General features: G+C 31.4%; 1 protein-coding gene across 1 annotated transcript in view; it reads left to right on the plus strand.

Annotated features, from left to right (window-relative positions):
• Window positions 1–14,261, plus strand: part of LOC106461581 (vacuolar protein sorting-associated protein 13C-like) — a 219,273-nt gene that overhangs the window by 3,383 nt on the left and 201,629 nt on the right. Inside the window, exons 2-3 of the mRNA XM_022388591.1 lie at window positions 2,426–2,464; window positions 7,728–7,865. Of these exons, the coding sequence (XP_022244299.1) occupies window positions 2,426–2,464; window positions 7,728–7,865 (177 nt within the window). The remainder of the gene's footprint in view (window positions 1–2,425; window positions 2,465–7,727; window positions 7,866–14,261) is intronic.

The raw sequence follows: 14,261 nt of genomic DNA on the forward strand, positions 1-14,261 counted from the left end.
AATGTTTTGAACGTTCGTAAGTGTCAACGATGGTTCAGCAAATTTCATTCAGGTTACTTTAGCCTTAAAAACTGTGATGACAGAGGCCCAAATGTTGGAATTGATATTGATGCTCTGAAGACGCTTGTTGAGTCTAACCCAAGGCAACACACTCATGAAATGGCCCTGAAATTGCATGTCTTTCATGAAATAATATGTAAACATCTAAAGAATATGGGAAAACTCCATAAAGAAGGTGTTTGGGTACCTCACAAACTCTCTGATGATTATCATTTCCAACATGTGAATGTTTCTTCATATCTTCTGGCACGTAATGCATGTAAACTATTTTTGGATAGAATTGTCAACAGTGATGAAAAATGGATTTTCTATGCAACTATTAAATGCCAAAAACAATGGCTCATTCCTAGACAAAAACCACTTCTGACTCCAAAACCAGGACTCTATCTGCAGAAAGTGATGCTTTGCATTTGGTGGGACATCAAAGGAGTAATTCATTTTGAACTCCTCAATCCACAGTGGACTGTCAATGCATGTCCACATGTGGCATGTTTGATGAAAAATAAGATTATGGAGTTGGGGTAGGAAGTTCTCCCCCCACCACCATATTCTCCAGATATGGCAACACCATCTTAATGGGAAAACGTACAAATTTGGAAGGTGTTAAAGAGGTCATTGATATGTTTTTGCTTCAAAGCCAAGTGATTTCTTTAATCAGGGCATTAACAACCTGATTGTAAGATGGAAAAGCATCATTGATAAGAATGGAGACTATTTCATATATTAAATGTTTTGTTTTTAAATATAAGTCATTTGGGTTTTTTCATCTGAAAAAAAAGCAATATTAATTTCTTGACAACCTAATAAATATGTAGTGTTTTTTAAAAAATTATATAAATTCATGATGATGAGGAACCCACTTGAAATAAATAATTATATATATATATTGTAGAGACAGCTGATATGGGTATAGAAAACATTTATTTGAAAAGCACAAAACAATTAACAACGTTTCGACCTCCTTAGGTCATCATCAGGTTGAGAATGAGATTTGAAAGAGTGACCATTATTGATCATGTGTCGTGGAGAGGACTGTAATGATAGGTGTAAGATTATAGGGGGCGTTGTAAATATTTGACTTATTATATGGTAGTTAACATTAAGGAATAATTTGTACAGATATAAAACTGTTCCTTGGTGTTGGTTTAATGTGGGTTTTAGTTCTTGTATTAGAAGAGCTTCTTTAATTTTTCATTTTTTTACTTTGGTTTCTGTATTTAATATGTTAGTATTTTCTATGGTTATACTGTGGTTATTTGAGATACAATGTTCAAAAAGATGGGAGGGTGATTTTTTGTGTTCATTGAATCTGGTTTCCATTATTCGACTTGTTTTGCCTACATAGAAATCATGGTAGTTGTTGCATTGTATTTTATATATGATGTTAGTGTGATGATTGTCAGAGTAGTTTTTACATAGTACATATTTTAATTTTGTACCTGGTTTTTGAATGAATTTAGTGTTTACTGGAATGATATGTATGGTTATGAGTTTTTTTCAAATGTTAGTTATTTTGTTGCTGATATCTGGAATATATGGTATGCAGCAGTATAGTGTTTTGTTATTAGTTATTTCATTGTCTTTTGGATTGTGTTATTAGTTGTGGTTTCTGTAAATAATTCTTTCAACAGTTTTTGTGGGATATTTATTAGTTCACCAGTGAATATGAAAAAGATCAACAACTAGCATTTCTAAACCTCAATATTATAAGAACAAATACACAGCTTAAAACAAAAATCCACAGAAAAATCACTTGAACTGTATTGTACATTCCCTGGAACTTGGCACATGAAACCAAACAAAAACTCAACATACTAGAAAACCTAACAAACACAGCCACAAGACTATGCTTACCTGACAACCTTAACGAATAATTCAATCAACTAAAACAAGACTTTATCAATGTGAATAAAGGAATAATACAATTTTCAGAAGTAGTAAGAACAATTTATTCTAATAACTTACACTGTGTAAAAGCCAATATTCTGTAGGATTTATATTTTATAACAACTAGATATTGGGTGTAATAACTGATTAATATTACACTGTGTTACTGTTTGTAATCATTAAACTGTTTTACACCACTTATTTCTAACTGGTGTTTATATTTTCTTATTGATATTCAATTAAGTACTTCTCAAGGGAATTTGTAGAAACGGGTAAACTTAATACTGTATAATAAGGAGATGTCCATTGACTAGTTTGCCAATCTTATATTAAATATAGTAAATTTAGTCTACATAAATGGTTTTTCTAGCTTAAGATATACAAACTTTTTCATTGGTAAATCTGTAATAGAATGATTATAGGTATTCATTAACCCCCTTTTTAAGGATGTATTTCATAAACAGTTTTCTTTATTTAGATTCTTTCAATTGAAGATGATCGACTTTTTGATTTCAAGGTAAGTGCAAGAGTACTATGAAATTGCTTTTTTTGTGAAATGAATGATTTAGTAATTACAGGAATGGTTGTGCCACATAAAGTTATGCACAAAATCATATAGAAATTGCCAGGTTAAAGATACAGAAAACAAATACATAAAATTATTGTGAATTATTCCTAGTAATATCTAAGTTGAAGCTAAAATTGTGCAGTAGTTGAAAAAAAAAAGAAAGAACAAGTAAATATGATATAGTTAAGTTGAAAATAAAAGAGGTAAGTCATAAATTCACACCCCTCAACGTGGATTCCTGTACGTGGTGAGGGGACCTCCCAAGGAAGGTTCTGTATTTTCAGTTACTTTCTCTGAGATCTAAACCCGTGAAGGAGAGGAGAGGATCCTGGTGGTTGAGTGGTGTCTAGGGCACTGCAACACACCACTTTGGCTGGTGTTTGGGTATAGTGCTCACAATACCCTGGCGTTTCTGCAGTGTCCTTGTTTAACATTGTAGTGCGTCCTCTTGTAGGACTCCATGGCGAGTGGGGTCGGTAAGCACTGAATCTTTCTCATTTATTATGAATCCCCCAAATCCAAATAAAAAAAAAACTCTGCTAATTGGTAAACAATCACACCTAGAAGACATTATGCAACTACAAAATGATATGCTTGATTACACTTTACCAGAAGCAACCCACAGTCCCCATAGTCTCCCCTAACATCACCCTTCCCAAAAAAGTCTTGCCTTGCAATGTTTGAAAATTTCCCTTATTTGTCAGTGGAGCCTTTGTGTTTTTAATGTCCTCTGGATGTTACAGATAGCAAGTATTAATTTACTTTGGTGTGGGCTAACTATGTGTACTTAGCTTCTGGAGAAAAGGTGAAACTGTTTGATTAACATTTAATTCAGGATGTATCTTGTGAATCCACAAACTAAAAGTGTTTAGAAATGACACTTACATCACAATCCTGTAAGCAGTGGCAAAGAATGGACGGCTGAATATATACAGTATTATACGCATGCTTTTTAATATGTGAGCCCAAACAATGTATTGTAGAGTCTATGTAGCCAAAGTTACACTTTGGACATTTAAATTTGTATATGATGTAAGAGCAATGCATAATTGGGATCCTGTCTTTATATATTTAAAATAACTACTAAAATGAAACAGTGGTTTAAACACAATTCTATGCTTAATGTGAGGGTAAAGGTTATTCTTCAAAATGAATTTAATTATTTTCTTATGGTTACCAGTAAATAGTAAAATACAATAAACTTTTTCTTTATTTTCAACTTGTTTACTCGTTTTATGAATATACAAGCCTTTTAAATAATTCTTAATAACACTATCAATTAATTGTTTAGGAAAACTATTTTTTTGCAAAACAACTTTTATGTTTTATATTTCTTCATTAAAAGAGGAAAAAGAACTAATTATTTTTTTAAGTTTGATGAATTAAGTTATATATTAGGTCCTTTTTAAATTCAAAAGGTAAAAACTGTGTAAATAAAAATATTGACCTGTGAAAGTTGGCTGATGATAGCACTTCTACCTAAATTAACAATCTTAGTGTCTAAAAAAGGTAAACTGTTAGCTGTTTGTTCTTCAACTGTAAATCTAATATTTTTATGTTGATTAATCTACATTAATTTTGAAATTCTAAAGTATGAGCTTTATTTTTGAAAACTAAAAAAGTGTCATCAACATATCTTCTATAGTATAAAGGTTTAAACTTTATCAGACAACTTTTTAACCACTATTCTTCATAATAACTTAAAAAATAAATTAGCCAAACATGATGAAACACTTGATCCACAGATACCATAGATTTGATATATTATCAAATGAAACATTTTTTTCCTCTATTGGTATATGTTTTAATTTCTGTAGTAATTGTTCAAATCTGAAAAAATAATCTACATAATCCAATTTGTTAAAATTGAGAATTAATATTGGATGAAATCTGTAATGAAATTAGACCAGTTGGTTCCCATTATGCTATATTTTATGGATTACCTAAAATACATAAATTAAATTGTCCAATCAGACCAATTGTATGAAGTACAGGTATTTTCACATAGAAGATAGCAACTTTTTTTGGTAAGTTTTTTGAAACTCATGTAACCAACAAATTAACAGTAAAAAATAGTTTTGAATTCACCAAAGATATATCTAAACTGGCTTTTGACACACCCATCTATATTACCAGTCTTGACATCGAGTCTTTGTATACCAATTTACCCTTAAATGAAGTAATTGAGTTTAGTGGTAATTTAATTTTTCAAACTTTTGATGTTGTTAGGGGTATAACCAAACCTGTATTTGTAAAACTTATTGGAATTTGTCACCAAAGAGTCAATGTTTTTTAAATGGATGTTTTTATGGACAACTTGATAGGGTAGCTGTGATTGGTTAAGAAAGCCTATCTTGGTGTCTTTCCGTTCTGTTTTGAAACATCTGGTATGAGATAAAATAATTTAACTAAAATGTAATGAGTATGATCATAATCTAAACCTTTAGAAAAAATGTGTGTCAAGTTAAAAATTGTGATCTATTTGTCTGAATTTTTTTAAAAGCTGCAATCTGACTGACCAGAGAAATTTCAAAAATTACACTGCTGCATTGACAAAAACACTTAAAAAATTACAGACTGCCTCCTTTAAAATTATTCACTAACATTAATTCTTCACACTCAAAAACTGTAAACATTTATCCGTGTAGGAATTCCCAGTCATGAAGTTTAAAAATTATAAATTCAACAAAAATAGCAAATTGAAATAAATGTTTTAAAAATCTTTGCACATTTATCTATGAGTCTGTCATCTACTGCATAATTCGTGTTCTTTGCAGTGTATTATATAATGATGAGACAGGTCACAAAGTTATTCAGGGATTTCCTGAACATGGAAGATGTACTATTAACTTTAATATTGAAGACCAAGTCTCCCAACATTTTTTTAGTGACAAACATAATCTTTCACATCTCAAACTAGTTGTTTTAAGGTGTACTTCAGTTGAGAATTTCTCATTTGAATGCGAGGAACAATGCTTTATTTATCCTAGGAACCCAAATCCTTTCCTCATTATGAATAAATGAGAAATTTTCTTTCATTTAATGTTTCTTCTAACTGTTTTTTATTCTTAATGTTGTTTACTATGACCTAAATTTTATACTCGCTTCCTATCTTCTCTTGTTTCTTTTTCTCTTTCTTTTTTTTCTTTGTCAACCAGTAGTTTACTACCAGTAAAAGAGGAATTTTTCTGTATTTTATTTGATTATCATGAATTACTTTTTTGTACTTTTTTATTCACTTCATTTATCTTATTAATTTATTATGTATCATTTACCTGGATTTTACTGTATTGTTTGTTTTGCCTACACAACAGTGTTTTTCAACAGTCAATTTAAGGTTCTAATGAAATTGCATGTAAAAGAAAGAGGTCAAATACATGCACATTGTGAAAAGTTATATCAGTTTATAACATGAAAGTCAAGCTACTTGTGCATCAGAAAGGTTAGTTTTATATGGTTTTATTAATTTTTTAAAGTGAAATATGAATCAAGCAAAAATACCCCTTGAAAACTCCCGAAGAAAAAAATCACCAGGTCTGTATGAATCGTAATCTAAGAATGAATGAAGAAGAGAATTCTAAAATAGCCTTCACATGGAAGTTTAAAGGAATCAGAAAAAAAAACGAAAAACTGGTAGACCTAGTAACACATGGAGGAGAACTGTTGAGAAAGAAAAAGGTCACTTTAAATGATCATGGAAAATGGATGAGGTAGCAACTAAATACAGAAGCACATGGAGGAGCATCATAAAGCCCAATTATTCAAAAGGGATCCCTCCCCCCCAGTGGGTCAGTGATAAGTCTGCAGGGATACAATGCAAAAAATTGGATTTTGATACATGTGAAGCACAGTGATGTGCATAAGGGGTTGGCTGGGTAGGCCTAAGCCCCTGTCTTCCTGTCGATGTGCCTCAAAAGTCCCCTTTTTTCCCTATCAAAAAAAATATTCAAGTATGAAATGATACATTTGATTCCATTCCTTGTTTAATGTCAATTGTTAGGAAAAAAGACAAAAAAATAATTCAGCATTAAAATGAATGGCAGAGACTGGGTAACTGTGTTCAGGTACAAGGTTGAATTACTTTGATCGACTAAATGTTGGTGCCAGTGACTAGGATCTAGTATATAAAAAACATAATTTTGACATGTTATGAAGTGTTAATATGCAATAATTCAATGTTTCGTTGTAGGTCATAAAAATGGTTATAATACCAGTTGAATAGAAATAATAGAGGATCTGTTTGCTTCTGTGATTTTTACTTTATGTGTATCAGAGGCAACCCACAGTCCCCTCTAACATTTTCCCCCCCAAGAAAAAACGTACTTTCTTTATGAATCTATAAAAGTGCCCATTTTTTTGTTAATGAACTCATTGAACCCATACCCTTTCAATTTTCTCAGCAAAAACCAAAAGGTTCCTGAAGGGATAGATAAGATGCATGTTTTCATCACCTTCAAATTACAGATAGATGGAAACATTATAAATTTTTGCTTTTTTTCACTGCAAATTTTAGTTTAACTTCTTCTGAGTTACATGTGCTATATTAAAGATTTTTTATAGTGTTTCAGAATTTTGTTAATACTTAGTTTTTTTATCATTTCAGTCTAACTTGGATGAGCAAATTTCTCTGATTTTTTATGATCAGATTGACTAACCTCATCATATTCTTTTGAAAAACTTCCACATTATAGCTGTTTGTATTCAGCTCTTATGATTTCATGCTAAAGTTATCTTTTTTTTTTCATGTTTATAAAAGTATAAACTTTATTTTTTAACTTAATCTACAAAAGGAGATAAATTTTTGGTAGGCTAGATACCAAAGCCAAATGAAATGTTTAGGATTTCTTTTTCTCATGAAATGCATATATGAAAATTGGAAAAAACGGTATGTTAAAATAATTTTCACTTGTTTTGATATATTACTTCTTGATAAACAAAGTTCCTTTTTTCAGATTGGTAAACTAGACCATTTTTGTATTAAAACTAAGTTAAAATTAATAAATTAAAGCTATCATTACATATTTTGCCTAATTTGGGGTTGTTTTAAGGTTTTTATATTAATAAATTTTTTTGAATCTATGTATGTATGCTTGTATCAAAAGTTAATCTATTCATTATTTCCCTAAAACAAATCCATACTGTATTTGTAAGGTCACTGACATTACCAGTGATTTGATGTAGCATCACACTGATCTTTGTTCCTGACTTTCAGTATGTAAAAAATAGCCCAAAGCACAAAGAAGTTGGAATAGAAGAGGAAAACGTGTCCCAACAGGGTGATGGGTCCGTTTGTTTACGAATAGGACGAATGCATTTTGTCTACTTGCATAGGATTGTTACAGAAGTTCAAGTGAGTTGATTTTTTTGTTTTGTTTGTGTATCCACGCAGTACTATATAAAATTTTCAAAGAATCTAATTTTGTGGGATTGTTAAGTAAAATTATGAGTGTTTCCTACTGCTGTAAACTTCTGTTAATGATGAATAAATAGATCATATATTATTTAACTGTTTTAAACACAAATACTGCTGAAAAATAACATTAAAAATGATCAAACATCAAATATTTGCTAAGCAAAAAATATAATAAATATGACTAATCACCTGAAGAAATATTTTTAATCACAATTTTTGCTGTATCAAAGTTATCACAGAATTTTTAGGTTATAATACATCATGTAGTATATATCATTTCTTATGGCAACAGTACTGAAAGTCAGTAACTTCAAACAGTATGGAAAATATTGAAAAGAAAATACTATGAATGTACTGGTGTAGTGTGCAGAAACAAGATAACTTAATTTCCTTTAGTGTATATTTATTATATACCTAATTCTTAAATATTTCTAAATTCTGATTTTGGAACACACTAAATTCAATAGAGGACACATTATAAATTTAATATTAGGTGGTATTTTCTGTAGTTTGATGGTACAAAAACATACCTACTGTTTCATGGGATAGTTGCATTGTGTCATGTTTGGCATTTTGTTTGTGGGGAATACCTTGTAGCTTTTTCATAGAACAGAGATATGTCTGCATCCAGTGCCCTTTTCTGATTGGTTAGCTGCAAGGAGAATGTGTTATGTGATATACAATTTTGAGGATTTCGGGGAAAATTTGGATTGAGTATGAAGAGAATGGATTAGCCTTTGTAAGAAAGCCAAGACCTACTGCAAAAGTTCCATCCTTAGAGAACTACAGTAAAACACCATTAATTTATTTAGCTCCACTTTTCTCATTTCATTACTTGTTCTTTAATTTTTATTTATTTTATTATTTTTGCTTATGTGCATTAATAAAATATTGTGTTTTATTTATTTGTTTGAACTGTTATCTTTTATTCCATCACTAACAAATAACTGATCTTTTCTTCTCCAAATTAAATCCATAAATCTCTCATTTATGCAGAGACTGGTTAACTGTGTTTAGGTATAAGTTTGAATTACGTTGGTCAACTGAATGTTGGTGCCACTGACTAGGATTTAGTTTTTGCAGAAGAGAAAGCTGATTTGTGTCTTTTTCTCTTCAAGTTGTTCATACCTTTCACTCTTGTGCTCTTAAATAGAAATAGGTTCAAGAGGTGCCTCTGCATCCTGGAAAGAACTTTAACGTATAGCAGGAGAGGCAGACTGATCTGAGGTTGAGAACTGAAGAGCCCTGATTAACTCAAAGGATCCCTCTGTTGGATGCTGAGTGCTTCTCATCATTAAGACAAGCATTTCAGAGTTTTATTCTCCATTCACCCACTAAGGTGACTGAACCATACCTTGGTTCATCGGGTAGTGCTAATTACCTAGATCATTCTCTAGCTGACTAACTGAAATTGAAGGAGTAGGTGGGAAGTTGACAAGAAGGTGTAGCTGACATTGGATTCACTAGATAAGAAGCTACAGAGATCAGCATCTTGCATAGTTGACACCATTACTGGATAACACCTTCAGTGAATGTTAGAGACAAGCTGTGGAAAGCAGACCACATTATAATGTTTAAAAATGTGATAGATCTAATACTAATGTCTTATGACAAGCATAATTCTAATCATTATTTGCCAGTTGTAAAATGGATATGCACCATACCAAATCAATACATACTGATTATAATCACTTACTTTACTAAACATGCTGAAGCATGTTCACTGACTGACACACTAACTCAAACAGTTGCTGACATGTTAGCTGAACAGTGGATAGTTTGCATTGAAACACCAGAGAAGATCCATACCAAACAAGGAGCTAACTTTAACAGTCGGCTGTTTACCAGATCATATATGGTTCTAGGAGTGTTGAAGACTTATATTTCAGTTTGGACTAGCTGCTCAGTCAAACCATACATGCTTTGTAAGATTTTGAGCTCATATCAAACCCACTTGGATAATCACCTGCCTTATGTAATGATGTAGTACTATGCAACCAAGTAAGAGTCCATTGGCTGTTCTTCAAGATGCTATTGTTCAGACTTGAAGTTACACTCTTGGTGTATTTCATGTATATTCCATTAACTGCAGAATTGTTGGAATGTCCATAGGTATAATTGGAATGTTTGCAATCCATGTTACTTAATACACAATTGTTCATGCATCAACAGTTAGAAAGAGTGACTAACAGAGAGAAGATATAAAATAAGATGGTGAAAGAACATCAGTTAGAATGAGTAGAAGATAGGGTGTGACACTGGTATATGCCCAAAGTGTGACAACCACTCAAATCTGGCTGGACTAAGACTTAACTTGTTTCTTAGTGATTTAATCTGTCAAACTACGAGATTCAATATTCACTTGCCACATGGAAGTTCATAGAACACAATGATAAGCTGAAACTATCTTACTGATGGGCTTCTGTGACCTTGGCTTGACCAGGAGGAAGGATGTGAACAAATAAGACCCAAGGAAGACAATAAGGACATTATCAAACATCACTTTGGATCATTGGAAAGAGAAGAAGATCCAGAGAGCATTCTAGAACCTTTTCTGGCTGTCTATAAAGAGCCAGAGGAGGAGGAGGAAAAACTTGTCTGAACCAGTTTTCTGGATAGATGCACAGCAACAGTAGAGATGTTGACCTTCTAGAGCTTGGATGGTGGGTTATTTAGTAGATTAATCACCAAGAGTGACTTTCAACCCTCATTTTCCAAGTTACCTGGCAGAATTTCTATAACATGCATGTTTCATGTATACATTGATGCATATATTGAAATTCACTAAGCTTGAAAAATAGAACAGCTGATAATTGTAGATATAAAACCTAGAATTTCAAGAAATCTGTGTGACTGGAGATGATTGCTAGGGAACTTGTAATGTCTTAATATTTGAAAATGTCTTTATTTTTCAAGCTTTAAGTTTTTGGGTGGATTTATGGATTAGAAAATACCTCTAAGATATTTTTGTGTAATACACTTGATTTATTGAAATAATGCACTGTGATAGCTAGTAACACATGCCTTCAACACATGTAGGTGTATTGCCCTAAAGAAAGAATGATATAAGGCAACATTCACCAAAGAAATTAAATGAACTTTAGTGCTAAGTACTACCATGCCTTCTGAGTTAAAGAGAGAGGTCAACTATTAGCAATTGCCAATAAGCTAGGTAATAGTATTGGTGAAACTGTATCCCATATGCAGTACATTCAAGGACACTAATACTGTAATGAGCTAGTTTGAGGACTACAACTATGTTTTTTGTTTGTTTTATTTTTCTTGTGCCACTTCATAGATTGCTACTTTGAGTGATGTTCTCAGGATGCCTAAGAACCAGATGTTTCAGCTACTGGGAGAAAGCACTCAACTACTGTATGTTGGTATACATGTAATGTTAAAGTGTAAACTTGAGAGTAGTAATGAAGGATGTAGCAGAATGTACTTGATTTTATAAAGTAGCTGTGAAATCCTTACATTTGAGTATCAATTGATAGTGTGGGAAACTTCAATGTATAGTTGGAAATTAGGTTTCTTCAATCAGATCTTATGCTGAAACCTGAACTATTGATCTGTGTCTGGATAGGCTGATCAGTCTGACATCATTGTCTTCTCGAATTGTCAACTTGCAACAGGACATTAGTTGATACCATCATTTTTGCTCTGATTAGTGGTAGATCTGTTTCTTTTAGAGACCTGTCTTTAACTTTTAATTTTACAATGGAAGATATCTTAAGTGTGGAAGTACAACCTAGTGTTGATTTAGAGAACCTAGCTAAGATGCCTATAATAATTAGGTATGTGGAATCTGGGAAATATTCAAGTTTCTTGCCTACAGAGGTTGATAAACCCCTGTGTAATCAGTGATGATGAGTTGGAAAATGAGATATCGTGAGTTGTGAGGCAGCTCAATACCTTTTTAATTTCCTGGGTTTTTCTGTCATTGAGTGGACTACCTGCTTTATCTTTGTGTGGACCATATTTAAAGGAACAGTCACCAAAAGTAGAACCCAGCCAGCTATAACAGATGGAAGGGAAGAAGCCAAAAGCTCATGTAAGTGTGATATCCAAACAGTGTACTGCCTGTTCAGTGGAGAGGTGATAAAAGTATCAATTGCATAAAATTGAAATATGGGTGTACCTCTGATGGGATCATTGACTGTTAAAGCCTAAAGACATCTGTGTCGATCTGCTGAGTGGGAAGACCTCTGACAGACTTCCTCGATGGCACCACAAAGACTCTTGCTTAACAGAGAACGTCAGATCAATGGGATGCCACAAAGATAATACAACCAAAACGATTCCATCTCACACTTTGAATGCCAGTAAACTATTTGCAATCATTTAGATATACCCCATCTTCTGAGTGTAGATACATATATTTTTTGTAAATTTGTGTATTTGTTGTTTTATTATTTGTTGATTTTATGTTTTATGTACCTAAATTTTCATTTGTAACTTCATTTGTAGTTTAGGGTTTTCAGTTTGTGATTTCATAATTTTTATATCATAATTTGTTTAGCCATTTCACAAGTGGTAGGTAAAATTGTGCAAGGTATATTTAAAACTTAAACTACCTTATTATCATTGCATATGAATAAACTTTGCATCAAATGTAGTTACTAAACCAAATTTTGATATTATATAAGTTTTAAGTTCTTAATTTTATAAGGAAATGCTTAAAAGGATCCTCAGTCTCGCCAGGTATGAGAATTGTAACATTTGCTCTTCAGGTCTTCCCTCTTCTCTAACAGAATTAACTCTTTTGCTATGGGCTCGGCTGATTTGACCTAAATCTTGACCCCATGTTGACATTTAGAGTTTCTGTGCTATAACTTTTAATATGTTTTATGTATCTTCACGAAATTTTGCAAGCTTTCAGTAAGAATTACAAATCTTTTATGGACAAAAAAATCTGAATTTTTAATGAAATATTTTTACTAAAAATTTCTCCATGAATATATGGAGTCAGTGTTGACTGCTCTGAGTTTAAACTGATTTTTATGTTAAGATTAAAAATACTTTCCTTCATCTGAAAAAAAAATCTCAAATTTCCCTTGTGTAATATTTAAATCTTCCTTAATATATTTCAAACTTATTTTCAGTAAAACTTTTATTTTATTTATTATTTTCTCTACCATAACTCTATACAGAGCTAATCAAGTTCACTGACCTTGTAACCATCATAAAAAAAAATAAATAAATTTGAATTACCCTTTTTTCCTTTCTAGAATGACTTTAGTTTCTAACAGGAAACTAGACTTGTTTATCCTAAATAGCTTAAAACTAGTATCAGTATATGTCTGTTTCTACTTAAATTTTATTGTTTTATTGACCTTTGAACCCTAACTAATAATCATGCAACACAAGCTGTGAGTTACTTTTGCTTTGAGCTTGTTATTATTCTATGTTCTTAGATGCTTTATTTAATTAAATAAAAATTATTTAATGTAATATCATTAGTATAAAAAAGTAGGATTAAGTTTCATCAACAGTGGACAGCAGAAAAACAAAAGGACCTAGGTAAGTAATATTTTTTGTGTGTGTATATTCTTTTGTTATTAATATTATAAGAGTAACTACTATGTAAAAATTAGAAACTTATTAGATTAGGTAAGATAATGAAAAAAAAAGATAAAATGTTCACAAGGTATGCTAGCAAGCAGCTTAGGTGTTACATAATTCAATACAGTAATGTGAGATGCACATTCGCTGAATAATTTATGACTTGTGTAATGGGATGATTAGTTAGAAACAGTTCAGAGGGCAATAAAACAGTAAAATTAAGTATAAACAGTTGTATTGTTATAAACTTTAAGCTATTTAGGCTAAACAATTGTAGTTTCATGTTACAATTTGTTGTCATTCTAGAAAGAAAAATGGGTAATTTAGATTTATTTCCTAATTTTTTATGGTGATTACAAGGACCAAGTCCATACAGAGTTAGGGTAGAGAAAATAAAAGGTAAAATATAAAGCTTTTCTGGAAAAAAATATTTCATATTTATTTAGAAGGATTTAGAGATTATACAAATGAATTTTGAAACTTTTCAGAGGAAGAAAGGTATTCTTAATCTTAATATGAAGATACATTAAGAACTTTCAGAGTTATAGTATGTGTACCTTCATGGCTACATGGTTTTTTTACAAGTTTGTGTGAAATAAACAAGTCCATTGCAAAAGGATTAAAGGGTTTTCATACATGATTAAAGGGTTTTAGCATTAAAATTTTCATAAAGGTTTTTCTGTTCATGATTAAAATTTATATTATGATTTGTTTAAAGGATCCTGCTTAATTTGTATTTTAATATTATGTGTAAGGAAGAAAAACTTT

Source organism: Limulus polyphemus, unplaced genomic scaffold, assembly GCF_000517525.1.
Source record: "Limulus polyphemus unplaced genomic scaffold, Limulus_polyphemus-2.1.2 Scaffold992, whole genome shotgun sequence".
Classification (NCBI taxonomy): Eukaryota; Metazoa; Arthropoda; class Merostomata; order Xiphosura; family Limulidae; genus Limulus; species Limulus polyphemus.